Source organism: Ostrea edulis, chromosome 5, assembly GCF_947568905.1.
Source record: "Ostrea edulis chromosome 5, xbOstEdul1.1, whole genome shotgun sequence".
In the NCBI taxonomy this organism is placed as follows: domain Eukaryota; kingdom Metazoa; phylum Mollusca; class Bivalvia; order Ostreida; family Ostreidae; genus Ostrea; species Ostrea edulis.
Genome location: NC_079168.1, coordinates 19,856,369 through 19,883,661, shown reverse-complemented (window position 1 = coordinate 19,883,661; position 27,293 = coordinate 19,856,369). Strand labels below are relative to the sequence as shown.

At 34.5% G+C, this 27,293-nt stretch overlaps 1 protein-coding gene across 32 annotated transcripts in view; it reads right to left on the bottom strand.

Annotated features, from left to right (window-relative positions):
* Nucleotides 1-4,493: 4,493 nt before the first annotated feature.
* The window catches only part of LOC125648954 (unconventional myosin-IXa-like), a 74,120-nt gene continuing 51,320 nt past the window's right edge, over nucleotides 4,494-27,293 (bottom strand). For 16 of the 32 annotated variants that reach the window (XM_048876021.2, XM_056166910.1, XM_056166923.1 and 13 more), the window contains 17 exons: nucleotides 27,055-27,171; nucleotides 23,284-23,464; nucleotides 21,280-21,348; nucleotides 20,332-20,424; nucleotides 17,732-18,018; nucleotides 16,342-16,455; nucleotides 15,949-16,182; nucleotides 15,528-15,633; nucleotides 15,346-15,419; nucleotides 14,866-15,006; nucleotides 13,782-13,974; nucleotides 13,483-13,611; nucleotides 13,054-13,291; nucleotides 12,627-12,759; nucleotides 11,631-11,779; nucleotides 11,251-11,399; nucleotides 4,494-6,902 (listed from right to left, as the gene is read on the bottom strand). In XM_048876021.2, coding sequence (XP_048731978.2) covers nucleotides 6,598-6,902; nucleotides 11,251-11,399; nucleotides 11,631-11,779; nucleotides 12,627-12,759; nucleotides 13,054-13,291; nucleotides 13,483-13,611; nucleotides 13,782-13,974; nucleotides 14,866-15,006; nucleotides 15,346-15,419; nucleotides 15,528-15,633; nucleotides 15,949-16,182; nucleotides 16,342-16,455; nucleotides 17,732-18,018; nucleotides 20,332-20,424; nucleotides 21,280-21,348; nucleotides 23,284-23,464; nucleotides 27,055-27,171 — 2,712 coding nt within the window. In that variant the 3' untranslated portion in view covers nucleotides 4,494-6,597. Of the gene's footprint in view, nucleotides 11,052-11,092; nucleotides 11,400-11,630; nucleotides 11,780-12,626; nucleotides 12,760-13,053; nucleotides 13,292-13,482; nucleotides 13,612-13,781; nucleotides 13,975-14,865; nucleotides 15,007-15,345; nucleotides 15,420-15,527; nucleotides 15,634-15,948; nucleotides 16,183-16,341; nucleotides 16,456-17,731; nucleotides 18,019-20,331; nucleotides 20,425-21,279; nucleotides 21,349-23,283; nucleotides 23,465-27,054; nucleotides 27,172-27,293 lie in introns of all 32 variants that reach the window. The other 16 variants (XM_056166934.1, XM_056166914.1, XM_056166930.1 and 13 more) reach the window with 11 other exon arrangements.

Sequence of the window (27,293 nt, the reverse complement as noted above, 5' to 3'; positions counted from 1 at the left end):
TCCCCCACTCGGGGAAGCTTTGTCCTGAAGCTTAGCGCGAATCCTGTCTGAGTAACCTCATCTGCAGTTCCCGACGACAACCACCATCGTCCCTGGACAAATCCACGTCTGTACCCAGAGCTCCAAAGAGACTAACTGAAGCAGGCCTCCCGCCAAACACCAGAGTCACTACGCTGCCACCAATTTGTAAGGTGTAGCAGTCACCCAGCTTATACTGTCTGCTACACTATTGTTTATGGTCAAGAAATTAAAGTTACCTGGTCACAGACGACAAATAGTATTCGAGATATCTGGAATCCATTTTTTGAGCTGTAGCAATGAAACTTTAAATGAAGTCTCTACGACTTAATGGTGACTCCTTGTATTTAGGGTTCAAAAGGTCACATTATATGAAGAAGTGGTTTCAAAATTACATCTCAAATACTGTTTGAGCTGTAGCAGTGAAACTTCATATGAAGTCTTTTTCTCAAAAAGATGATTGCCAATGCCTTTGGTGTCCAATGGGTAAAGTTCAGAGTCACATGATATGTTTCCAGATGATATATTAGAAAGTGGTGTATCACTCCCAATTCTAGCTTTAGCAAGGAAACTATGAAAAGTTTCCGAAATTTTGGGGTCACCCACAGTGAACTTTCCAGTTCTTTTTCAAATCAATTTTGAAGTAAAACCAGAATCAGTTCACTAACTTTCTACAGCTCTGAGTACCAGTATGAAAGCTGTGTTTAGTAAACTTTTCTTCAAGATATTATGTTACAATGAAAATTATGTATTAAACTTGGATTGGGGGTCTGTTTTGACCTCTGGATATATTGGTGTCTTTTACGGTCAACTACATTTATGTAAAATCTGAAACTTTTTGTTGAAAAGTTTTCAACTTGTTGTGTTGCAACGGAACCATCCTAAAGTAAGCGATTAAAGGTTGTTGTGACCTTGACCTCATTACTCTTAATAAATATACAGCTTTATGTAGAAAACTTCAAAATATGTCACAATGGAGGTGATCACAGGCAGTCGGACAGATGGACTGAACAAACTATACAGGTGTCGATTACCTTTGCATAAAATTGGAAAGGTCTGAAAAAACTTTACTTATTGCATCACAATGAAAGGATAGTAAAGGACTGTTGTGACCTTGATCTCATGACCCCAATTAATTGTTCAGCAACCTTTGTATATAAAGTTACAAATGGAATGACTGTTTTTACCTTGACCTCAAAATTTATGGGTGTCTCCCTTTACTGTTGGTCAACTATCTTTGTACAAAATGTTGAGAAAACTATTCAAGATATTGTGTCGGTACAGAAGTGAATTGACGGACAGAACGAGTGTGATTCCTGTAGCGCTTCCACATTTTCAATGCAGGGCCCTAATTTATAGGTGCAAGACGGTACCCCTACGGTAGACAATTGCTGTCTATTGGCACATATTTTCGCCAGTGACAATATGTTCCGAAACATATTTGGACTCACATACCCGGGAGGTTGGGAATTTGAGCACTACTTGTGCCATAGCCGAGCCAAACCCCAGGACATAAACGTAGGTTGCGATTGCTCTTTGCCAAAAACTCAGCATTTAGATTAGCGAGAATTACAGTTCTTTCAAGTATGACCTTGATAAACGGGAGGTCTGTGTCACAACCCTCACTGCTACAGTCCTGGGTCTAAATTTGGTACTTCACCTACAGTTGGTGATGTCTCAATATGAGTGAAAAATTCTCCACAGAACGTTGAACAAACCAGCAATCAACCATATTGTCATTGGTGAAGTTACCTACCCTCAATGTACAGATTGTCATCCATTGGAATACAACGTTGCCACGATAGGTGGACTCGATTGAATGACCGAGTATTGAATACTATAATCACTATTACTCAAATGTTTAATTGTAATATTTAGACAAGACTAGTTTTACATGTAAAGATATAGGAAACACCTTCTAGAAGAACAACAGGACCACGATTAGTCCACGTTAATTAGAAGTATCCATAGGTCAAATTTGCTCAAATTGTGGCCCCCTGAAGTAGGGTGGGTCCACAATTGGGGATCAAAGTTTGACATGGGAATTTATAGGTAAACATTTTCCATCAAGAGAGCCATTAGCTCTTTGCAAGCATCTCCAGGTTGTTCATATTCAGGGGTAGGGCTGGGCCACAATAGATCAAACTTTTATAAGGGAATATACAGGAAATTAATTTACTATAGTAAACAAATTCTTTTGAAGAGTAGCAGGGCCACACTAAATCATATCAAAATGTTCCAAAGTTGTGTGGATTCAAGATTTCTTTAATGCCTCCACAACTTTAGTCGGGAGCATATTGTTTTGTCCCATCCATCCACAACTTTAACCTTGCTCGTAAATTTGAATGACAACTGATGGGGCTCTCACACTTCATGTGCACATTCCTTGTGACGAGACCTTTTCTTTGGTACCGAAGTTAACATTGTGTCCTTGACCTAGGAGTTGAACCTGCATTTTAGAAAACTTAACCTTTTCAATACCTCCTGAATATCAAAGGTAGGGCTTTCTTTCATAATTTGCATAACAATTCCTTATGGTAAGGCCATACATTTCAAATTAAAATTTGACCTTGTGATCTTGACCCTTGGAGTTTGACCCAAATTTCAAAATTAAAACCTTGCTCAAAACATTTTAATAGTGAGCGAATTTTAATATGAAAACCTTTTTTTTTTTCATATCAAAGTTTCTAACCTTGACCTACTTTTAAGAAAACAATCAATTAAATACCTCCTGAACATATAGATTCTTTGGGGCAAGACATTTAATTTCATACCATGATCTATGACGTTGATGTAATAATATGGAATATGACCTTGGAAGTTTGACCTACTTAAACATATTAAATATCTCCTGAACTATTCAAGGCAGTGCTTTAATATTTTGCATACAGATTTCTTGTGGCAAGACCTTTAATTTCATACCATGATCTATGACCTTCAGAACAGCAAGATCATGTTAGTCATATTGTTGGTGAGGCATATCCATGTTTGAATTCAAGTTTGGTTACGTCGTGATTCTTGGAGCTAGGTTGGGCCATAATATGGAGTAAAAAAATTTCATGGGAATAAACTTTTAAAAATCACAACAGCTAAACAATGGCAGGGCTAAGGTGACTAAAGTGGGCCTCTCATTATTTAATTTTTGCATATAATAGAAATTCGTCCGAGGTAATGTGTACATGGCAAAATCTATATCACACTCCATTTCAATCTGAGACTCCAATATCAGCCTGAGGGCCGTAGGCCCAAGGGTTGATATGAAGTGTGATACAGATTTGGCCATGTATTGTTTTTATTATATTGTAATGGTCAGCTGGGCTCGATCGCCAGTGGCCAGTTAGCTCAGTTGGTAGAGCACCTGACTAGAGATTCAGGGGGCCCGGGTTCGAAACCTGGTCTGGTCCGTTGCATTTTCTCCCTTCCTGTTACATTTGGTGCCCTAGACCAGCCCCTGGAACTGACGGGTGAAAATGCCTGCCAGGGGATAAAGATCCTGGGTTGATGTCTTCAGGTGTGAAGACATTTAAGGAGGGAGGAGTGTAATGGTCAGCCAGATTCGATCGCCAGTGGCCAGTTAGCTCAGTTGGTAGAGCACCTGACTAGAGATTCAGGGGGCCCGGGTTCGAATCCCGGTCTGGTCCGTTGCATTTTCTCCCTTTCTGTTACAATGTATTTGAAAATAGTGAATTTTAAGAGCTCATTAACAGATAAAAGTTAAAAACAATGATTACTGTTTTTAAATGACTCTAGATATTTATTGAATATATGACCAGTATATGACATAAGATAGGAATTTAGATAAATTGTTTAAATTCTTTTTAGTTTAATATTACAATTTGCTAAAAATTATCGTTACATTTTGAACAACTCAATCAATTCCTCAAGTTCTCTAAGCTTACGATTCTAACGTTCTCCCATTTCTATCCCTCTCCATTTGTTTACAAAATCACATCATCTGCTTCCAAGCAGAAAAAGTCCAACGATGTACTCCGAGTGAAAACTACAGAGGTAAATTTCCAGAGGGGTGAATTAAAGGGTAAAATAAAGGGTGCTGATACAGGGTGTGTGATAAAGGATGCGTGCCTATGTTCATATCAGGGATGCAGAAATCCTGTATTATATAACAAATATATAATAAAGTGTTTTATAATGATTTTCAGGCATTAAACTTCATTAAACATTGACAATTTTCATTGAAAAGTACACATCTTATTCCTAACTTGGAATTAGTTTCAGAAAAAAATATTCTAAACACCTTTATATCATTTTTTTTAAAAACGCTTCTTTCCACACGACCCACTTTCCTCCCCGAATTAAAAAAAAAAAGATGTCTATCATCACACCTAGTTCTTTTATTTTCTATCGTCATTTTAAACTTTATCAAGCTTACGAAAAGTTGACTGCTATCATACTGTAAAGTACTGCTTACATTCAACTATGGTCAGTTGTGAACAAAAACAACTAAAGAAGTCCAATACATTTATATTCTTTAATGCATTTGAATTGTTCCCACTCAAAAACATATCATACACAGTGCAGTTAATACCCTTATCTTTAAGTGAGTGAATGGAATGGTCCTTCAGTATCTCAAAATTACACCTGACATGACTAAATGATGAGCAGAAGACATGAAATAACAAAATAAATCCCCCATTTTACTAAAAAAAAAACACCCCATTTTCTCCTTCAATAGTGGGATATTTTCATGCTGTAAATGGTTTTAACAGTTTCTCTAAGACACTGAACTTGTCAGTTCAATAATGATAACTATGCAGCTTACAAAAATATTTTCATTCTAAATCTCAACAGAAAGAGAGCAACTGCAAAGGAATGTTTGCATAAGAGCTACATTAGAAATGAAAAATTGAGCATCAACAAAGATAACAACACTACCTGTACAATTCCACTTCATTTAAAAGCAATCCGATTTAAATTTTAAAACTTTCCCTCTAATACAATGAAATGTACAATGCTTTGTCAATTAAAATAAAACAAATTTCAATAAATTAATATTTGTCCAACAAGCAGTGTTTTGATTAAAAAATAAATTCAACACATCTTTACCACGACACCGACATAACTTGTAATTAATACATTGCGAGACTTTCCACTTTGTTATCTAATTAACAGTCTCTCCGTAAGAACAGTGGCACTTGTTATGAACAGTTAACAATTTACTCTTTGTACATCAGGCTTAAAAAAAAATAAAAGTATTACTTTAAAGAGTGAAATAATTAGTCTTGCAAAAGCACGGAAGTTCTTAATGATGATCACCAGTATTTAGCTAGTTTGAAAAAAATAAAGTCAATGAAGGGTGGAGTGGTCAATGTATGTTTTACTTCAACAATCAATCATTTTTTGGCAGTTACACACACAATGTGTCTTGCACAGCACCTTTGACGTAGTCTAATTTCTGATTTTGAACATATTTTGGTGGTCCATTGCTGTAAAATGACAGTTTTCTTGCTATAATTGTATGTATTCATACACTGTGTATGTGATGAAGAACTCATTCTTTAAAAATAAAATGAGTAAAAATTCTTTGTGACAAGCATAGAGCAAAGATTAGCCTCTATTTCATCAGAAAAACTATTGCAAGTTCTGAGCTACTATGAAAATACTTCAATGGAAAAATGGGATTCAGTTGTGTTGTGAAATAATATCAGTGTCAAGTGTTGATAACAGAATTATGTTTAATTCAATATCAAATCTTAATGCTCAACATGTTTTCAAAAATAAAATAATGCAACATTAACTGGACATAAACAGAGAACAAATAACCATTGCTGTCTCGAACTCTCTCGCCCAAAAGTGTCTCCCTACATTTACAACTGAAATGGTGTTGTTCTTACAGCAGCAAAAATTAACACTGAAAGACGAATAACTATGGTACATGTACAAATGACTATTTACATGGACTGTATCTCAGATCAAACAAGCATTATAATTAACAACGTGTTCATCACAGTTTAAACTCATCATCATCATCATAATAACACGACAAGTTCTGTACTGTATGACTAGAACAATTGAATATGTGTACACTGACAGCCACACTCTTCATGTGAATGCCAACACATTCATACAAATGACATTAAACTTTATATCCACATATCTCTCCCTGCATACAAAGCGCTACTCTCTATTATTGCACTTGAAGAATACACAAGTTTTGGCAAAAATGAAATTGCATATTAAAATCACTTCACAATATCAATAAGCACAGTTAAACTTAACATAAATAATGATGTTGTGAACTTGCTCTTGCAAAGACATTTAATTCTCTAGGCACTTAATACAGTCTACAGCACACTGCCTTTGATTATATTCACACATAGAAAACACAACTTTAACAAATAGCAGCACTGCAAACACTATATCTCTACCCTGCCCTTTCCACTTGTAAAATGACTGTAGTGTGTCCTTGCATTACTAATGAGGTAGAAGATGAATATTCATGAGGACTTGGAATGGTTCTCCACAACTGATATGGGTCAAAGTAAAACTGGATGACACATGGATAAAATGTGGACTCTGTGTGGCATAATGACAAAAGTGGAATGACAGGGTTCACCAATACTAGACCATGATCTCATCCTCATCCTCACAAATGTTGTGGAGAGCCGGAATGGAGACAGAACTGGACTCCCAGGAGGGTTCGCGAGTGTGAGCAATGGGAAGCATGGTCGGCCCCTCAGAGATGTATGAGACCATGGAATCATCTACTGTACTCTCTAGAGGATCACTGAAATCATCACTGCTGCAGGAAAAACACTGATCCCCCCGCTTGTCCAGGAAAGGTCGGTAACGCTTGGGAGGTCGTTTACAGGGATTACCAGATACTCTTTTCTTAGTAAGGTGTTGAAGCTGAGATGGTGGACTCACTGTAACAAAAACAACAATATCCATATTTAAGTGTTATATACGCTTTATTTTACTTCACAAATAAATTCTATCATGAGTTTCAAATAATTTAAGAATATTTCATTTAATATGTACTTTAATTTCAATTTTGTGAGAAAATACATGATATGAAAAGTGGTTTTAATTCTAGTTTCACTTGCATATGTATCTCTGTTCATTTTTACCATTTGATTTAATACAATACTACATCTTATAATACAACAATCCATATCAGAAACAGGGTATGTCAGAGTATATAAATTTGCTGTGAATGTAAAAATTTCAGATTTATATGCATTCAAGGCAGGTAATGGTATTCATATGATAATCTTGAGGATAAGATGAAATAACATGCAGTTAAAGACTTTTTTAAAACTACATCCTTAACATAAAACAGTATGTAATGCATTACACCTGCAATTCAAACAGAACTTCAGACAACTACATGTAATACAAGTGTCATAGCAAACTTTGTTTACAAATATCTCTACAAGCAATTTCAATTTAATTTCATCTGTTTTAAATTTTTCAAAGAAGATAAAAATGCTTGGAAAAGATAAAACCCTTGCCTTTTCTATCACTGTAAACATAGATGCCAAAAAAAAAAAGCTTTTGAAGAAAATATCCCATGCAAGATCTATCTTTACATGAACCAGCAAGTATAGAGTACCAAATCAATATTCAAATAAATGGAGTGCCTGCTATTGTTTACAGATATTTCCAAATCATACATGATATCTTTAATTGAAATTATAGACATATCTAAAATTTTCAATAAAGATACCCAGTAGTTTTAATGCACGTGAAGATATGACCAATTCATTTGTTGAATTGATGCTCTTTATTGTTGTAGTAGAGAAGACTATAATTAATTGGAACTATATCATAAAGAAAAAGGTTTCGCTCATAGAAATAATATTTTTTTTAAAAATAGAACGAGAGAAATACACCTATCTCTAATAGAAATAGCAATATATGATAGAAAAAACAATCTCTAATAGAAATAGCAATCTCTAATAGAAATAGAAATATATGATAGGAAAAAAAAACGCATCAAAGATGCGTATGGCCGAGTTGCAGTTTGGAAAATTATGCACGCTTGCATTCATGAAGTAAAAACATGCATGTATTCAATATAGTTTATAAGTATGAAGCTTTGAATGGCCGCAATAGGTATTTAGTGTGATAATGACCTTGACCTTTGGATTTCAAAAGCAACATGAATCTTGAATGTCATCAGGATTTGAAGTCTGATAAACATGCACCAGCAAGTACATGTATAAAACTTAGAGGCAAGCTCAAATCTACAGTATATAGTGAAAAAGAGACCTTGACCTTTGGACCTCAAAATAAATAGGAACCTTCCTCTTTTGGATGTGATCAAAATATGCAAGTCTGACAAAGATGCACCAAGTAGTATGAAAGTTAGAGACCAGACAAGCTCAAATCTATGGCATTTAGTGACAAAGAGACCTTGACCTTTGTCCTTTTGACCTAAAAATAAATAGGAACCTTCCTCTTTTGGATCTGATCATGTTATGTAAGTTTCACAAAGATGCCCCTAGTAGTATGAAAGTTAGAGCACAAAGATGCCCCTAGTAGTATGAAAGTTAGAGACTGGACAAGCTCAAATCTATGGCATTTAGTGACAAAGTGACCTTGACCTTTGGACCTCAAAATAAATAGGAACTTCCTCTTTTGGATGTGATCATGTTATGTAAGTCTCACAAAGATGCATCAAAATGTATGAAAGTTAAGAGACCGGACAAGCTAATTGTGGACGCCGCCCGCCCGCCCAACCGGACACCCATCCTTTGCCAATTTAAAAGCTGAAATTTGCTACGTAACTTGGCTAAAAATAATCTCTGATAGAAACAGCAATCTCTGATAGAAATAGCAATCTCTTACAGAAATAGCAATCTCTGATAGAAATAGAACAATCTTTGATAGAAATAGTAATCTCTATAGAAATTTCTGATAGAAATAACAATCTCCAATAGGAACAGCAATTTATGATAAAAATAGAGCAATCTCTAATAGAAATAACAATCTCTAATAGAAATAGCAATCTTTGATAGAACTAGCAATCTCTTATAGAAATAGCAATCTCTAATAGAAATAGCAATCTCTGATAGAACTAGCAATCTCTTATAGAAATAACAATCTCTTATAGAAATAGCAATCTCTGATAGAACTAGCAATCTCTTATAGAAATAGAGCTTTCTATGATAAAAACAGAACTATGTCTAGAAATATCAGAGCATGCTCTAATTCAGTTTAAGAGAGCAAAAATGGCCATATTTGCATTCATTTTCTTCTGCTGTGAAACATGTGAGTCATCAAGCCACATTATCTGGTACCCTTTCTTACTTACAGTTGTAACATTTAATGCTAAAATGGGGTTTGGCAAATTTGAACTATAAAGATATTCTCAATGGGATCAGTTGGAATTGACAAAAGCAACAGGATATAGTAAAACATCTCATCACGTCCAATGAATGAGGAGTATCCATCCTTAAAAGAACGACACCGCTCTAATTCAACAGGAGATAACTCTATCTCTCCATTAGAATGAGTGTTCATTCTGTGAATGAATTAGAGATATCTCCCAATAATTACTATCATAATGCATACTATTATCATGCATTCTCTTACATCACATTGTTGCAGTTTACTTGAATCATTTAATTTAATGGAAATATCTTTAAATAATTTAGACCGCACTACTATCCTTTGAACATATCTTCATCTGGCACTCCATATAAAGCAAGTATTTTCATCCGCATATTAAATGGGAAAATTGGCTATAAAATAAATTCAAAAGAAAATATCATCCTCTCAGAAACTTTCATTTCACAAAAAATAGCAACAGTTAAAATCTGTAAAAGTGTAAAGAGAACAACCAAAAGGTTCGTAACTAAAGGTTAAGTGACGAACAGATGTATACCTACAGTCACACCCATACACTATTCATCCCTGAGAAATTAAAAGAATCAAAAACTAGAAATGTAATGAGATAGAAGTTTAAAAGCATTTCTTACTATAAAAACAGACAGAGACAATTACAAAGTAAATATAAGTAGATATAAAAATGATGATAGACCCAACGGTCTGAACATTCTCATTACCACTAGCTATGTTTGACTACTCCTCGGTCTTTGGTTAATTTTTGCTTTCACTTTCATTTTCTTCCCTTATAGAAAAGAACAAGTTTTCCAGGTTAATTAATTCTATTGGCTAATTGGTCAGATTTTGATCAAGGTGCTTTGTGACCATTACATTTACAGTCTACTATATTAAACATGGACAATACACAGTACAAATATAAGCATGGTGGGAGCTGCTACAGGCTCGTATCAATGATCTGCCAGATTTTTTAAATTTGATTTGATATTGTTTTTAGAACTGAGGTCAAATTGTTCAGAACAATGCGCCATTATTTTATTCTCATATAGCACACAGTAGATTCCTTTTATATGTATTACAAAAGTACTTTGACACATTTTTCGGTCTAACATCAGATCTTGAGAACTGTACATTTTGTGGACTAGCCAGTGTTATTATCTGAGAGACTTGAAATCTTAAAATAAGGAATCAACCGTATTCTGTGAACATGTTTACATCTCAGATCATGAAAGAATTCTTTCAAAGATACACAAAATAAGGAGGTAATAAAATGAAACAAATCATTGATACTGAGTAGTTTGGGTTAATCTGCACAAAAACAAGGATGCTACAATAAAAAAAGCGGCAAAAGAAATACCAGAAACCATGAGTAACCTCCCCTCACTTTTTACCTTTACGTGTCTACACCAAAGAGAACAACACAATGTAAAATCATAAACTTATATCTCATCTTCAGACATTATTATAGTAATCATTTATTAATATATGAAATTGAAGCATGTTAAATGCATCTTTACATGTCATAGCAATTTCTAAAGTTGTATACTATCACCTCTCAATAGTTTATCTCTCTTTAATGAAAAACATGCATTCAGACTACATATTCTGTTTCAGATTAAATGGTTACATTCCTGTTACGATCTTCCACTCCCATATACTGTTTAATGATAGCTTAATTATTACCTATCTGCATTAATTAGTTTTAATGATAGCTTAATTATTACCTATCTGCATTAATTAGTTTTAATGATAGCTTAATTATTACCTATCTGCATTAATTAGTTTTCATTTCAAACTACAGTTTCCACTTTTGCCTGAATGCTCTACATGGAAACCAAAGCTTCACTACAGGAAAACTCTTCATACATTCAAATCTTAAAAGGGTACAAACAACACACAAAACAAAAGGTGTAATTTGCATACCTGGAAGGTCAAAGGTCAATGCATACTCTTCATTTTCCTCCTCATCAGCAGTATCATATATGCTGTCAGGGCCATCAGTACTCAAACCATCATCGTCTGAACTCAAGTGCCGACACTCTAATGCTGGTAAATTTGTAGTAAGATTTTCCCTGTGGTAGAAATAAATTCTTAATTTTTCTTCCTCTCTAACTTAAGTAATGCTTCTTTTCAAATTTCTCCAAAAAAAAAAACAAAAAAAAAAATATATAAAAAAAGATATTCAGAGATAACTGTATTGTGCATTTCTTTGTTCTGTTTTGTGTGGTCAGATTGTGTGTTTATGTCATGCATTGTTATTCATTAAAACATATTGACTTAGTATTGACCCCCATCTGCCTGACCTTTCTTTCTGTATGGATCTGATGTGTGAACACAATGCCTTCTCCTCCTCTTTTGCCTCCTCAACATCTATTTCCTCAGGGATCACTGTCTCCTCTTCTATAGAGGCCACCTCAGTTACGGGTGAAGCAGGAGGGATATGCACTGGGCTCTGTACAAATGTCAATACATGTATCAAAAGAAATATCTGCAGTATCCCACAATTTCTGAGTACAGATTCAGAAATATTCCAAGGTTATAACACCTTGTATGGGATGGAGATGATATATGGAATGACTTAAGTCAAAAAAAAAATCATAGCAGAAATAAAGTGTATATCCATAGAATTTTGTTGTTTGTTTGAGGTTCATATCCACTTCATCCTGGTAGAAATCTAATAAAGTTTAAAAGAAAACCAACAATTACAAACTCCAACTAGGACACCATTGTACATTGAAGTTAGTAATACTGGCTACTGAGACCTCTGAATTAATTTCCCCAAAATCTACAAGTGCTTTTCATTTGCTTCTAGCATTATACCAGTTCTAAAGTTTGCTGTGCAGTTATCCTACTTGTCATACAATCCCCATGACTAAATCTCATTGACCTTGACCTTCTACCATCACTATCTTCCTCTGACCATTTTTGTACATATATACATGAACAAGTAAGCCTACAGCTCAGCAAATACTGGAGATAGTGCATCACAAATAAGCAGTAACCGACTTATACATTAATTACTACATAGCTTCCTCATATTCAATGTGGGGCCTTAACCACTCACATAATTATCACCTGGAATTAGAATCTACATCATCAATATTGTGAACTTTGAATACCACGACTGACTGTATTCTAGCAACCGAGAAGTTCTGCTATCCTGTTTTATCTGATCTTATTTCATTTTTACTTTTAAAAATTTTGACACATTTTATTTTTAGAGCAAGGTATGGAAGGAGTGGTTTGGCTGTACAACACTGAAGTGAGCACTGTGATATCTCACTTCCGGTGAGACTTACCCTAGCTCTCATGCTGAGTCGAACCACATGCAACCGGTCAGCAGCGGTCACTTCCGCTGTTTCCAGTGTACTCAGGTCACTGAAAGTTTCCTTCATCTTCAACAGTTGTTCTGTTATCACCTGTTTTATCACACTGAAAACAAATTTAACATTGCAAAACAATTAACTTTATACTTTTAATAATAATCTTTCACCCATTTTTGTTGTTGTTGTCTTTTTCTTTGTCTATCGACATGCTATCTCAGAAATGTCATCAATGATAATTTGGAAAACATGCAGATTCAGGATATATATTTTTTTATTTGATACAAGAAATGTTCCTGACTACAAAACTGGGCCAATCACAAAATTTCACACAGCAAATAATTCATGGAACATGCAGAACTCTCCACTATCTCTCTAGAATGGATAACAACTGTATACATACGCAGTTTGTCTCGGCACTTGATTGAGGGTATCTTGAGCTTGTAATTTTTTGTTGGTTCTGAGTAAGGCAGGAGCAAATATAATGGCTAGACCGTTGGGTGACATTTTGTTTAAAGCTTCGTTATTAGCTATTCTTGCTAAATGGAATATAAGTCTCTCCAACAGATTGTAATTGGGTTTAGGTAATTTATCAATGACTGCATAAATGGCTTGTACTCTCTCCTTTTCATCCTGAATTTCTATTAAAAAAATCAAAGAGATGCCAAATTTTTCTAAGAAATAAACAAAAATAAATATTTTCTTCAAAATATTGCATGTAAAATCAAATTTATGAACTTCTAATCATCTTTCTCTTTCTTAAAACAAAAATAACTCGTCATTCTCTTCCATTACTTTCCACTTTACATTTTCTTTGGGAATAATTAATTACCTGCAGTTCTCAGAAAATCATCATAAAGTTCGAAGGTCAGTAAAGGCTCCGGGAGTTCACGGAAGAAATATTTGAGCATTGTAGTTAAAGTATGAATAGGGTACTCATCGATATCTACCGCGGTTAAATCTATAAAAAAGAAAACACACAGAGTGTAACATTACAGTTGATTATGCAATGCTATATTGCTTGGTTTAATTCTGAATTCTGCGTAATGCCTCTACTATAATTACAATGGGCATGCCTGTCAGTTGCAATTCAAAATTGACAGATACTGTTAGCACAGTTGTGTGTCTCACCTTCTTTGCCACTGTCAATGTTCTGTTTCAGTTGTTTGACCTTGGCATTAGCACCAGATTTGCGGTAGACACCAATAGTGTACATTCCATGGGTTTCTATGGCAACAATTAACCTTTCCACAATAACAGGAATTTTGCGCTCATCAGAAACTAGACTAGCAAGTGGAACACCATATACTTTGGACCCGGGGTTCTGCAAAAAAAGATATAAACGAAATATTAGAAACTAAGGAAACACTGTGAATTTTTAAGCGGCTTTGTGATTTAAGAATCAAGGAAAAGCTTTTAAAAAAGCACATAAAAAGAAAAATGGCAAATGTAGCATTTTCAAAGATATATGGTATGCAAGAATGTGTTTATAAATTTATTTGCACTGTAAAAAAAAAAAAACACCACTTTGAAAAGCTGCAAGAATGTATTCAAAATAAAATGACTGTATGTAGCTAGCTTTGCAATAATAATGTAGAATTTAACAAGAGCCAAATAAGGTATCATTAGCAAAGCTATTCATGTAAAAAGCTTGATGGGTAAATTACAATCTAGAAATTCTTCATTAAAAATGTTGAGAAGAGTACACAGTTCTGGAGAACGATTTTATTTTCACTCAACAAAAACGACTTGCACAACACTGGGCAGTAAAACAGCTATCAGAGTACAACACCAAGAACTCACAAGGTTCGACAAAACCCGCACTAAGTCCCCTGACCCCCAGAAAAAGCAGCAATCAACTGGGAACTACAGAAAGAGGAGCAGCGGTAATTAATACACTGGATAATTAGTATAGTTTGGCAAATATAACCTCCTCTTCTATAGAGAGAGAACATGCAACTGTCTATTACTACTGTTACATTCAAATGATGCAAGTTTCATAATCAGTATTTGGTTAAAAAGACACATCATTGCCATTTTGGTAACACAATCAAAATTAGTTTGTAAAGCCCAACAAAGGTCAATCATATGTACATATCAATACACATACTTCTATGATATATACATGTCCATTAGTTTTGATTAGCCTCAGAGAGGTCATTTCTAGGGCCATTTCTATAACAACCTGAGTCATTTTATTGTGGTCTATTATAACCTGAGCCATTTTATTGAGATGGACAATAAGAGCCAGCACTGTTGGCCTAGCCTGGTCCAGAGACTGGACTCTGGGTCTGAATGGCTCAGACAGTAAGTGTGGAGATATTGGGGAGGGCTGGCGTTTGTCAGGGCGAGTTGCCTGAAAGCATAAAATTTTTCTTTCAATTTTCTTGCTATAAATCAAGAATGAATGAGATGTGTGCTTGATTACAAGTATCATAATGCATTAAGTAATCGTGTTATAAGTTTGAAGAAAGTGTATCATATGGAAGGTATTCTAACTATTTTAGTACACAGTCAAAAAATTCAAAGTAATAACAGGCACTAGTGGTTACTTAGAAGTCTAAGAATATCATTCAATAAAACTGAGACTAAGAAAGATAATTCAGAAAAGTAACTTCAACTTGATAACACAGGTGTGGGATACTTCAGGTCAAGGTCAGCTCAGCTATTGGATAACAAGCTCTGTAATGTTTACCTGATTGTCCTGTGCACCTTTACACTGGCTTGTGGACTTGTTCACACATCTCTTATGGCAAGTATATCTACAAACTGTTCACAGTAATATCAAAATTAGACTGTTCAGAGACAGAAATATAATGTTTCCTTACTGTTGAAGATTGCATAGTTCTAACAGGTTTTAGCACAAGATATACATGCCTTGGCATACACTTCCTTTCTCCATGATCCATATAATGTTGGAGCAAAACTCACAGAATGTTGGGATACCAAACTGGGTAAGGCTATACTTGTGTCCCAAGTACTCCTGAAATATATTACCACACAATCATCTAACAGATGTCTGGTGAAATAAAAAATCACCAATATATTTCTTTGCTAATCCCATTAATATGAATGGAATTTGAAGGGTAATCTTGACATGAAAATAAAAAGTAATCTCAAATAGTTTGGTATAAAATATGTAGTGATGAACCAGTAGAAGATTCCAGAAAATAGTATCTCACTGATCAGGTCAAACAATGGAAATAAACAATCACAGAATATAAAGGTAATACACAGTGCATATCATAATCCACAATGTCATGTTTCTTTTCTAATATCAAAGATTAAGATCACTCACATATAAATCTTTCTTTACTTTCTCCTGCTTTTGAGTCTTGTTGTCCACTTTTTTGTCCTGTTTCTTCTTTTCTTTCTTGTGATGTTTAATAAATTCATCCAGAAATCCCCGGAATGCATTTACACCCATGGTAACTGGAAATGAAGCATTGGTCCTTTCAACCTTGACCTCTGCCTCCAAGGTCAAAGCAAACTTGGTCAAGAGATTTCTATATGGCAGATGAATTTCTCCTTTCTGTTAACACATGTAAAATTGAAAAACATAATTTTCTTTCACTTTAAATATTTGTTCAATCATGGGATATTTATCATATTTTGACTCATTCTACTTTTATTAATGAAGAATAATTATCATAATACATGTATAATTTGGGTAATCTTTTAGATGACAAACCTGTTTTTCAATGGAGATGGTTGCCTGCATCTCCTTATGGAAGGCATTCAATGACCTTTTAAACACTTTGTCAAATATTGTCTCTTTCTTGTAATCCTTATTGTAATCTTTTAACTGAAAAAACAACAACAAACAAATTCAGGAAAACTAAGGTATTCAATGTACAATGATCATACTTTATATCTAATAAATGGATGCTGTGCTTTTTGTAATCATAGAATCATTTTGAAAGGTTTGATATAAATATAATCCACAATAGGAATTTATGAAATTTCACTTTATACTGCTCGATTTATTTTATCTGGAATTTTACATTGAAGTACAGTTTATGGGTAGAGCATGTTTATTAACATATTTCCAAAAGAAATAACACTTTCATATAAATCTCTTGGTAAAAAGTTTCTCTTCATAGAAATATGAAATAAAATGAGTCAATTAGTGCATATAATTTTTAGAAAATTAGATTTTTCTTGTTTTTATCAAGGGAATAACTCTTCAAAAAAGTTTCAAGTCCAAAAAGAACTAGTCATACAAATTTGAACTATTTCACTTTTATTCTTATTTAACAATAAACGTTTATTTTCATTTAAATCATTCAAAATTGTTCAATCTCCTTTTATTATACATTGAATACCTTAATTCCTCTTCTTATATTTACATAAATCTGATTTGTGCTTTTTAAAAAAAGCTGTATAGCATTTGAGGTTGATTTGTGCTTTTTAAAAAAGCTGTATAGCATTTGAGGTATCATCTAAGAATATTTCTTTCATTAGTGACCTTGACCTTTGGACTTCAAAAGAACAGGAGCCATTTTTTAGTTATTATCATCGTCAGAAACCCATTGTTCATTACACTTCGTTCCTCTCTCCATCACCCGTGGGTCCATTCATTCCTACTCGCTTGACACTCGTTCTCATAATTAATGAGGCAATTTGATTGGGTGCTTATAGTATACCCTGAGTGAATTTGTCCAATTAACAATACGCTTTCAGCCCAATTTTGGTATACAATTGTTGTGATAGCAAAGTTATGTTAATGCTACCTTTAAAAATAGAAGAGTTCCATTACTATAACGATTACCTTGATTGGACAATATTTTAAAATATTTATTCATGAGAACAAGCGAGTAGGAATGAATGGACCCACGGGTGATGGAGAGAGGAAAGAAGCATTATCAACCATGGGTTTCCGACGATGAATTATTATGAAACCTCGATTAAATCATAAACCGATGTGCATATTCCACAGAACCAGAATATAGTGATCTTTCGCAACATCTTCCTTTTAACACGATTCCAGAAAGGCGCTTTTCATTAAACAGAACAAATTGCCACAGGACAAGAACCTGCATACTTTCTATACATTATTTACCCCAGAGGTTATATCTTACCTTTTTGTAAATAAAGATGTCTAAGTTGGCAAACTCAGAGAACTCTGTGATGACAAGATCAGCTGGATACTGCCATTCTGAAGTCCCCTCCACTTTCCAGTTACCACGCACTGGGGACTCGGACGACCGCTTCTTGTCCAGCGGTTGTTTGTGTCGTTGCTTCTTCCGCCCTTTACGTCGAAGATCTTCGCTGGAAGAGCGCTGGTCATCTGCAGATTTGACATCTGTGGGGGAGGCAGGTGAAGGCTGAGTGATGATAACTTCTGTAGGCAATACTTGGACACCCACTGAAATATACATGGTCCTCTCTATTATACATTCTCTGTTATGTGCTATAATTCATTTTTCAAAACCCTTAAGAATTTAAGCAAATTATCATCAGCAACATTTCTCTGGGTGTATAAATACTGACTTAATTTGTACTTAGATCTCCTGCAGAAAAGAAACATGATGAAGTATGCTCCCATTATACCATACACTGTAAAGTCCACAGAGAAAACAAAATCATTATACAGATCAAGAACATCCTTCTACAACACCTCATGTGACGGAGATAAGCTCTAGTAACACAGACGATGGTCCACAATTCAATTATTGAGTATTACAATTCAAACAAATACACAGTTCACCTTAAATTCCCTGACACTTCAGAATGTGGTCACATGTCAGTGAATCCACCTAATTATCTACTGAATCAAAACAGGTCATGTTTGCATGTCCTACCTAATTTGATAATCTAGCCTTCAATATCTAAATAAAATAAACACTTTTTCTATATAGTCTCATAGTAATATTGACCTTTGGACTGTAAAATCAATAGGGCTCTTTCTAAATGAAGCTCCTTCCAACTAGTAGGTTTAGTCTTCTTATGTCTTAAATATATTTTCAAAATTCTAAAAGAGTGAACATTTACTGGGGGGGGTGGGGGGTGGGGGTATCTTAAACACCTCTAATATTAGTTGAACAAGAACCGGTACTTAAGATGTGGAGTCGTGACTACCTACTTTTGGTTTTCTATACTGTATAACTTTTTTTTTCTGGGAGGAGTTATTTTTTGCAAAATTTTGTGGTGAAGTAACCAATGCTAAAAATAAAATCACAAAAAATGTTTAATATTGCTCATCAAATTTCCCCATGCGAAACCCCTCGAAAAATGTAATTCTAAATCAGATGAATGATTTGTTGCGTAACACCTAAGGCCTACCTCGCTGTCACCTGATATCGAGAAATGACCAGTGCTAATGAATCAGTAGCATTCACACATTGTGTTAGGAAACATAGTGAAATTGCAATAATTAAAATCGCAAAAATTACATGCACCTATTTTGGAAACACATCACAAAAATTTGCACCCATAGAACAAAAAACTCGTTATACAGTATACACAGGAACATTCATATCTGTTTAATTATTGCGTCACTATTCTAGGGACGTATATGCTTACATTTATTGTGTCACTCTTCTAGGGACGTATATTCTTACATTTATTGTGTCACTCTTCTAGGGACGTATATTCTTACATTTATTGCGTCACTATTCTAGGGACGTATATTCTTACATTTATTGTGTCACTATTCTAGGGACGTATATTCTTACATTTATTGTGTCACTATTCTAGGGACGTATATTCTTACATTTATTGCGTCACTATTCTAGGGACGTATATTCTTACATTTATTTATTGCATCACTATTCTAGGGACGTATATTCTTACATTTATTGTGTCACTATTCTAGGGACGTATATTCTTACATTTATTGTGTCACTATTCTAGGGACGTATATTCTTACATTTATTGCGTCACTATTCTAGGGACGTATATTCTTACATTTATTTATTGCATCACTATTCTAGGGACGTATATTCTTACATTTATTGTGTCACTATTCTAGGGACGTATATTCTTACATTTATTGCGTCACTATTCTAGGGACGTATATTCTTACATTTATTGTGTCACTATTCTAGGGACGTATATTCTTACATTTATTGCGTCACTATTCTAGGGACGTATATTCTTACATTTATTGCGTCACTATTCTAGGGACGTATATTCTTACATTTATTGTGTCACTATTCTAGGGACGTATATTCTTACATTTATTGCGTCACTATTCTAGGGACGTATATTCTTACATTTATTTATTGCATCACTATTCTAGGGACGTATATTCTTACATTTATTGTGTCACTATTCTAGGGACGTATATTCTTACATTTATTGCATCACTATTCTAGGGACGTATATTCTTACATTTATTGTGTCACTATTCTAGGGACGTATATTCTTACATTTATTGCGTCACTATTCTAGGGACGTATATTCTTACATTTATTGCGTCACTATTCTAGGGACGTATATTCTTACATTTATTGTGTCACTATTCTAGGGACGTATATTCTTACATTTATTGTGTCACTCTTCTAGGGACGTATATGCTTACATTTATTGTGTCACTATTCTAGGGACGTATATTCTTACATTTATTGTGTCACTATTCTAGGGACGTATATTCTTACATTTATTTATTGTGTCACTATTCTAGGGACGTATATTCTTACATTTATTGCGTCACTATTCTGGGGACGTATATTCTTACATTTATGGGGTCGCTTTGGCTTGATCTGGACTGGGGGCGTCTCTTCATCACTATCATCTGCTGGTCCTCCATCTTTTTTGACTTGCCTTTTACCTGTTTGTTTGCAAATTAAGGATAATTTGATCTTTAGAATTTGTAGAGCTTTATACAAAACTACATAATATATAGAGCCCTTTCCATCCAACAAAGCATCCAACAGCGAGTTACTGCAACATAAAACGTTAATTTTCACATACATTTAAGAAACCAGATTTGAAAAAGAACAGGAGCTTAAGAACACAGATTGAAACAATTGAAACCTTATCCATTCCCACTGCAATCAAATCAGTGTATTTGTCATGTTAATATATACCTTGTACATGTTGTTAATAAAGAAACATGTACTCAATACAACCAGATATTATAACCAAGTGGATTATGATACGAGTACAATGATTATGGTTGATGCAATGAACCATGGGATAACCTTATACAATTTGATACTGTATTAATGAAAATTTCATGACAGCTGCCATTAGCTTAGCAAATGAGTAGCTGGAGAATGAACCTCGTATTCTGTTGATTATTGACAGTAAAATTACTATTAAAGGATTTCATTCCTTACATGCGAGAGTATAGTGCAAATTTATGGGTACCACAAAGAGGACTAACATTAATGCATAACATGTCTATATCACTTTATTCTTATTGATGACAACATCAAATATTAATACATATTTCATAATAACACCCTGAATATTTTATTTCAATGTAATATAAGGGTAAGCATTGAATCTCAAGGTTTTTTGATGGGTAAGAAAATCAAATATAGATTTTTCATGCGTTTAATGGACACAGTAAGTAGAATAACGCTTTCTTTTTTTCTTTTTGTGGTACAAGTAGCTAAGAAAAGTCCAAGAAGGTCAAGGCAAGTCAATAGTCAACCATGCCGAGCCACGGACTACTCACTGCTCCGGTGTCGCAGAAATCGTAAGGAGGATGACCTAGCTCCAATTGGTGGCATACAGCTTGTAGCTTCTTAATGAAACAGACAAGAAAGGTCTAACACTTACTTTACAGATCACACACACACACAAGACACCATCTACACGTGAAGGCATAATTTCTGAGATGGTAGAGGAGATGGATCGATTTTATGAAAATTAATTTTTGAAATGAAAACTTAGTAAGAAAGCTGTTGTCTGACCTTTCCAATTGTTTTCTCTCTTTCTGATTTTTTTTTTAATTTGGAGTATTTTTCAGACATAAAATAAGATAGAGTGTTAATTTTTGAGTTGGAACATCATCGCACGCCACGGCTGAAATATACGTTCCTCTTCCCTTTCACCTGCGGTTCTCTGTGTGACAATGTCTTCGTTTCTCATAAATATGCATGATGTGATTTGGCCAATCACTGAGCTTCCAAGAAAAACTTATTCGGAGATTTAAACTGTTTATAGAATGCGGTTATATTACTCTGACCAATCAGAACGCTGTTCTCCCACTAACAAACGCAAAATCATTGTTTATAGGCGTGTTCAACATTGGCACTTAGTTGTGAAGGTGTATTTATGAGGATCATAATCATGTTTTTCTGTCACTAAGAACAGGCAGTGAGAAATCTTTATACTACCGGGTGTTTCTATGAAATATTTGGAGACTAATGACGATGAGTGTTGTGTATTGGTAATTAACCCAACCCCCCGAACAAGTGGACATATGCAAGAACTAAAATACACCGCGAAACTGTTCAGATGTCATCGATCTGTAGGATTTTTGTTTCCTATAATTTCGGTGCAAAAAGAACGCGTTTTCATTGCCACATCTATTATAACTGTTTTACTTCTATTGATAACGGATTACGTCATTCTTGTCATGCATATTTATGAGAAACGAAGAAATTGTCACGCAGAGAGCCAAGGGTGAAAGGGAAGAGGAGCGTACATTTCAGCCGTGGCTTGCGACGATGGGGTGGGAAAGATATTCTGAATTAGTAAAAGTTTAACTGAGGTACATGTAGGTTCAAGGATAAAACTACAATGAAAAACAATCTACCATGTGCAAATTTACAAAAAGCACACAGAGTGAACTTGAGAAACTGTTAGCTGACCAATCTAAACGAATGTTATTTCAAACACTGGATATTAACTTAAATGAGACATAATTATACAGAAATGTTTCTCTCACAATCATTATAATTCCTTTATTCCTAAGTGAATTATACATTCTTGAAAGATCAGACATTTCAAAAAAGAGCAAAATGCAATTGAGACAGTAAAGGCATGCACTGATCCATTCTCCGTACGATTATGTCTCGATGATTACATGAATGATATAATGATTCTTGCCTTTTAGACTTCCTGTAACAAATGACAAATTAAAACAGAGATGAGACCTAAAGTCTAAATACTGGATAACATTTACAAAAGAAAAATTCATAACTTTTCATGTTCTTGCAAATGTCTTTACATGAAATATTTCCATGAAATAAACATTGAATAGTCAGAACTACACCCCGAGCTCTGATTATAATACATGTACACACATTGTCAAATACCCATTGCCCAGAAAACGTCATACTAGATGATGAATATGCACAAATCGTTTGATTGTTAACATTGTAAAACCTCAAAGGATTTGAACCAATTAAAATTTGCATTACAGTCTATATATCTATTCATGGAAATACCTAGTAAACAAATATGGATGACTTTTCTACAGAGCTTTCTGTTCCTAGTTGGAGGTTTTTTTTATATATCAATAACCTGTAAGCAGCTTTCCTGAGCAGATACCTTTAATTAATAAACGTTATTTTGAAAATACTGAATACTAGTAAGATAATCTATACAATCCATGGATTTTCATATCTAATAACGATTTCTTTGTGAGTTTCCCTACAGGTGATGAATAAAAAGATAGGTTACTGGGGATGATCTACATACAGATAGGTTTTTTTTTATCCGGAACACTTACCTCCTACAAAGTTCTTAAAGTGGCGTCGAGCTTTCCTGAATGGACTTTTATGAGCTCCAGCAAAATCACTAAGTGGAGACTGAGGTGGTTCCCCATGGCTATCCCTGCTTTTGCTGAGGGTCTCCTCCAGAATTTTAAGTCTGCTTGGAGACAGTGGGGTGGGCGAGGGGGAGGAGGGCTCCTAAAACAACCAAAAACACAGAATTCATTTTCTCATAAATAAGTAAATCTATTGGATAATTCAAAAGTACATCAATTTTGTTATAATATCAAGATATTTATGGAGAAAGTATTGACAATTTCTTTAATGTATTACAGAGGAGATAAATAGGGTACCCTGTTAAAGTAATCACACAAAAACTAGCTACATCAGAAATACAAAAGCAGGTATGACAAAAAAAACTTACAAATAATACAGAAATACGTAAAGCTCTGTTAACTAAAAGCACAACAAATGAACACCTCCATTAATTAGGACTTTCATTTACACAAAGAATATCATTGATATTGGGTACCGCATAATATATCTCGTACAATTTGTGTATATATATATATATATATATATATCTATTTCCTTTAGTGCAAGATAAAAAGTTCAATGTCTGAAAAAAAAACTAAATTCCCATGGTTTTCATTTAAACATCCCCAGTTGATATAATGTATGTTGATCTAAATTGATTATCTAGCAGAGGTACTAGTAACACTCAATACACGTTTCCTGATTCTTATTCACAAATGGAAGTATACAAGTAGTCTTGAAAATTTATCCCAAAAAGAGAATCCTGCAATCCATGTCATATGAGAGGAACTAATGGGAGTTTTTATCTCTCAACCAACCACTTGAATTTAATTTTCAGATGACATTGTCCTTTTTATCTTGTACCTTACGTCTTTAATAGTCGTCTAGCTGAGAGATTATATAATATATAATATATGATGTGTAATACAATAGTAATCTAGGGGCCATTTTCATAAGAAGCATACAACTAAGTATATAATTATCAGACTTTGCAGACATGAACAATTGGTTGTTTGGTTAGTGTCCATGTATAAAAAGTAAATCGTAGGCTCCACAGGACCCCCCCCCCCCCCAAGAGCTTGGTACCCTTGATTTGTATAACAGAGAAAAGCTTGCAACTCCAATTAAAGGGTACTCAATTTCAGCAATTCTAATATAGATAAATAAATGCATCTTTCACTGCATTCAGTACCTCTGACTTACACAAATTTTGTCCACATTTTCACCAAATTTGTCAAGAGTACTTCCTGAGATATTCGAAAATCAGTTAAAGAATTTAATCAATTTATTTTGGTAGTCATTAACCTTGGCCCACATTTCTATGTGTACACACATGATGTTTGCAATGCAATAAACAAATATATTCTATAACTTTCATTTAATAACCATTTCGAAGTTGAAAAACTAGCCACAATATCGAAAATACATGTGTCAAATAGTTCCAATGGGAAAAATATCTGCACACAAGTGAAACAAAGGCTAATATCTAGTAACAAGAAATGTTTTACAAATGTATGCCTCCTATGTGGCAATATTGAAAATGGCCAACTTTGAATTTAGGATGTCTGTAATGATAGTGAAAAATCAACTAGTCAGGAGCAGCAACCCAATACTAAGTTTGAGCTCTCAAGTCTCCAATTAGCAAGCCATTTGAGTCATGACCTTTGACCTTTCGACTTGAAAACCACTGGGGGTCATCTACTTCTTTGGATGTACCAGTGTACCAAATTTAATGTCCGTCTAGCAAAGGGTTCTCAAGATATTCAATAAAATATCAAATTATGTCCAGTATGCCCCTTGTCCTTTCACCTCAAAATCAAAAGGGGACATCTACGTTTTGAGGGGAACTAGTACTTCAAGCTTGATTTCTATCAAAGGGTTCTCAACATTGAGTGGACATCTTCCTATGTCCAGAGGATATTGGCCGTTGTGAACTCAAAATCAATAGGGGTCATCTACTCTCATGGGGAAATCACTGCACCAAGTTTGGTAACTATTAAGCGATGGGTTCTTTAGATATTGAGTGGGCAAGACTTGGTCTACAGACTGACAGGTGCAAAACAATATGCTCCTTCTTTTTCAAAGGGGGGCATAAAAATAAAATCAGCCATTTTTTTTAATTTATTGTCAAATATCTCTGGTTGTGTTTGGAAATTTTTGTTGAAATTTGGTGAAAATCAGATGAATTATTTTCAAGTCAAATGGTATAGAATACAGTGCAAAATACTTTTATCTAATTGTCCTTTTTTAATTGCCGTAATCAGGTACCCTAAGAATTCCAACGAGCCTTTCTGTACATTACACATTAAGGGTACTTGGATGTTTACAAGTCCTGTGTGTGTAATAAACAAAAACAAACGAACATTAGAACTTATAACTGATTAATACATTGCTAAGCTCATCAAACTACTGTTTGGCTGCTACAACTGCAAGTTAACAAACAAATGGTCCATGGGTTACGACGCTCACATAAGTCGCAGTGTTCTCATCAGTATTTAGAAAGAGCAAATCTATCTATTGTGGTCCAATCCTGACCTTTTGGGTAATGGTTGGAACAAGCCAGAATATCTTACACTATATGAAGGTGTTTGTTTGCCTATAAATTTAAAAACAAGAGTATCGCCAACGGTAAATAATACACCCATGAAAAGCTAATATTGGGTGTTTTTCTCACACCATGAATTGTTAAACTTCGCTTCAGGTAGTATCAGCAATCATCAGGGTACAATATACTTTCTTTGCATCGTAAATAAACAGACAAATCATTTACTCTCTATGTAATATCTTTCCACTTTGCATAACGTGTATGTGTACCAAGTTTGACAGTCCTACCCCTACAGCAGGGTCTGTATCCTGCTTACAAGGTTTTCCTACTAAGTGATACTATGATCTTGACCTTTGACCTCGAAAAACAATAGGTGTCTTCCTCTTATTATGGTGATCAAATGTACCAAGTTGTAAAATCCTGGAACTTATGATTCAGTCTGTATCCTGCCTACAAGGTTTTCCTACTAAATGATACAATGACCTTGACCTTGAAAAACAATAGGCATCTTCCTCTCATCATGGTGATTAAATGTACCAAGTTGTAAAATCTTGGAGTTTATGGTTTGTTCTGTATCCTGCCTACAAGGTCCGACAAATGAATGCTGCCATACCATATGTCCCATCTTCGACAGGCGTTTGAAAATGTAGCCTTGTCAATTAATATATTCACCAAAAAAAAAAAATTTACATAATTTTCATTTCATCTTCTTGCATGTAAAGTTTTGACTGACTCTGATTCATACTAAGTATAGTATACCCCCTGACAAAATTACATTCTTCAACTCTAGAAAAAAAAATTCTGAGAGATTTAGCCCACGGCCCCATTCTGACCTTTATCACAAAGGTCATGGTTTAAGAAATGAAATCTACATCATATATAAGAAAAAATTTTCGAAGGAAGAATCCTTTAAAGTGAATGTTAATTCCTCTATTTTGACCCTTCAAAAATGGGTTCTCGCCCTTCATTTGAACAATCTCCCAATCCCTTTATCCTGAGATTGTTTGCTGCTAAATCGGATAAAATTGGCATAATGGTTCTTGAGAAATCTAAAATATGAAAAATGTGTGCGAGAGACAGGCAACAGATAACCTTTGATCAGAAAAGGAAACTTGAAACTCTGACTGTAGAAGCTATAAAAGCAAACAAAAACACACACAGGCTGATATACTATGAAAGCATTACACACAACAACCAGATGACCTACCAAATCAGAGAATGATTCTTGTTTGGCCAGTGGGGCTGGAATTGACCTGATTCTTTGTTTATGGGGCCCTCGTTCTAAATATATAGATTTTTGACTGGTACCCTCCTTTTGCGTTCCCTATCAAAATGCACCCATGTACATATGTATCCTGTAGTCTTTGAAAAAATGCATTGGTTTACAAACCATTTTTCAGTTACCAGAGTCTAAACTACTTGCAATCGAATGTCATTTGCGTTAGA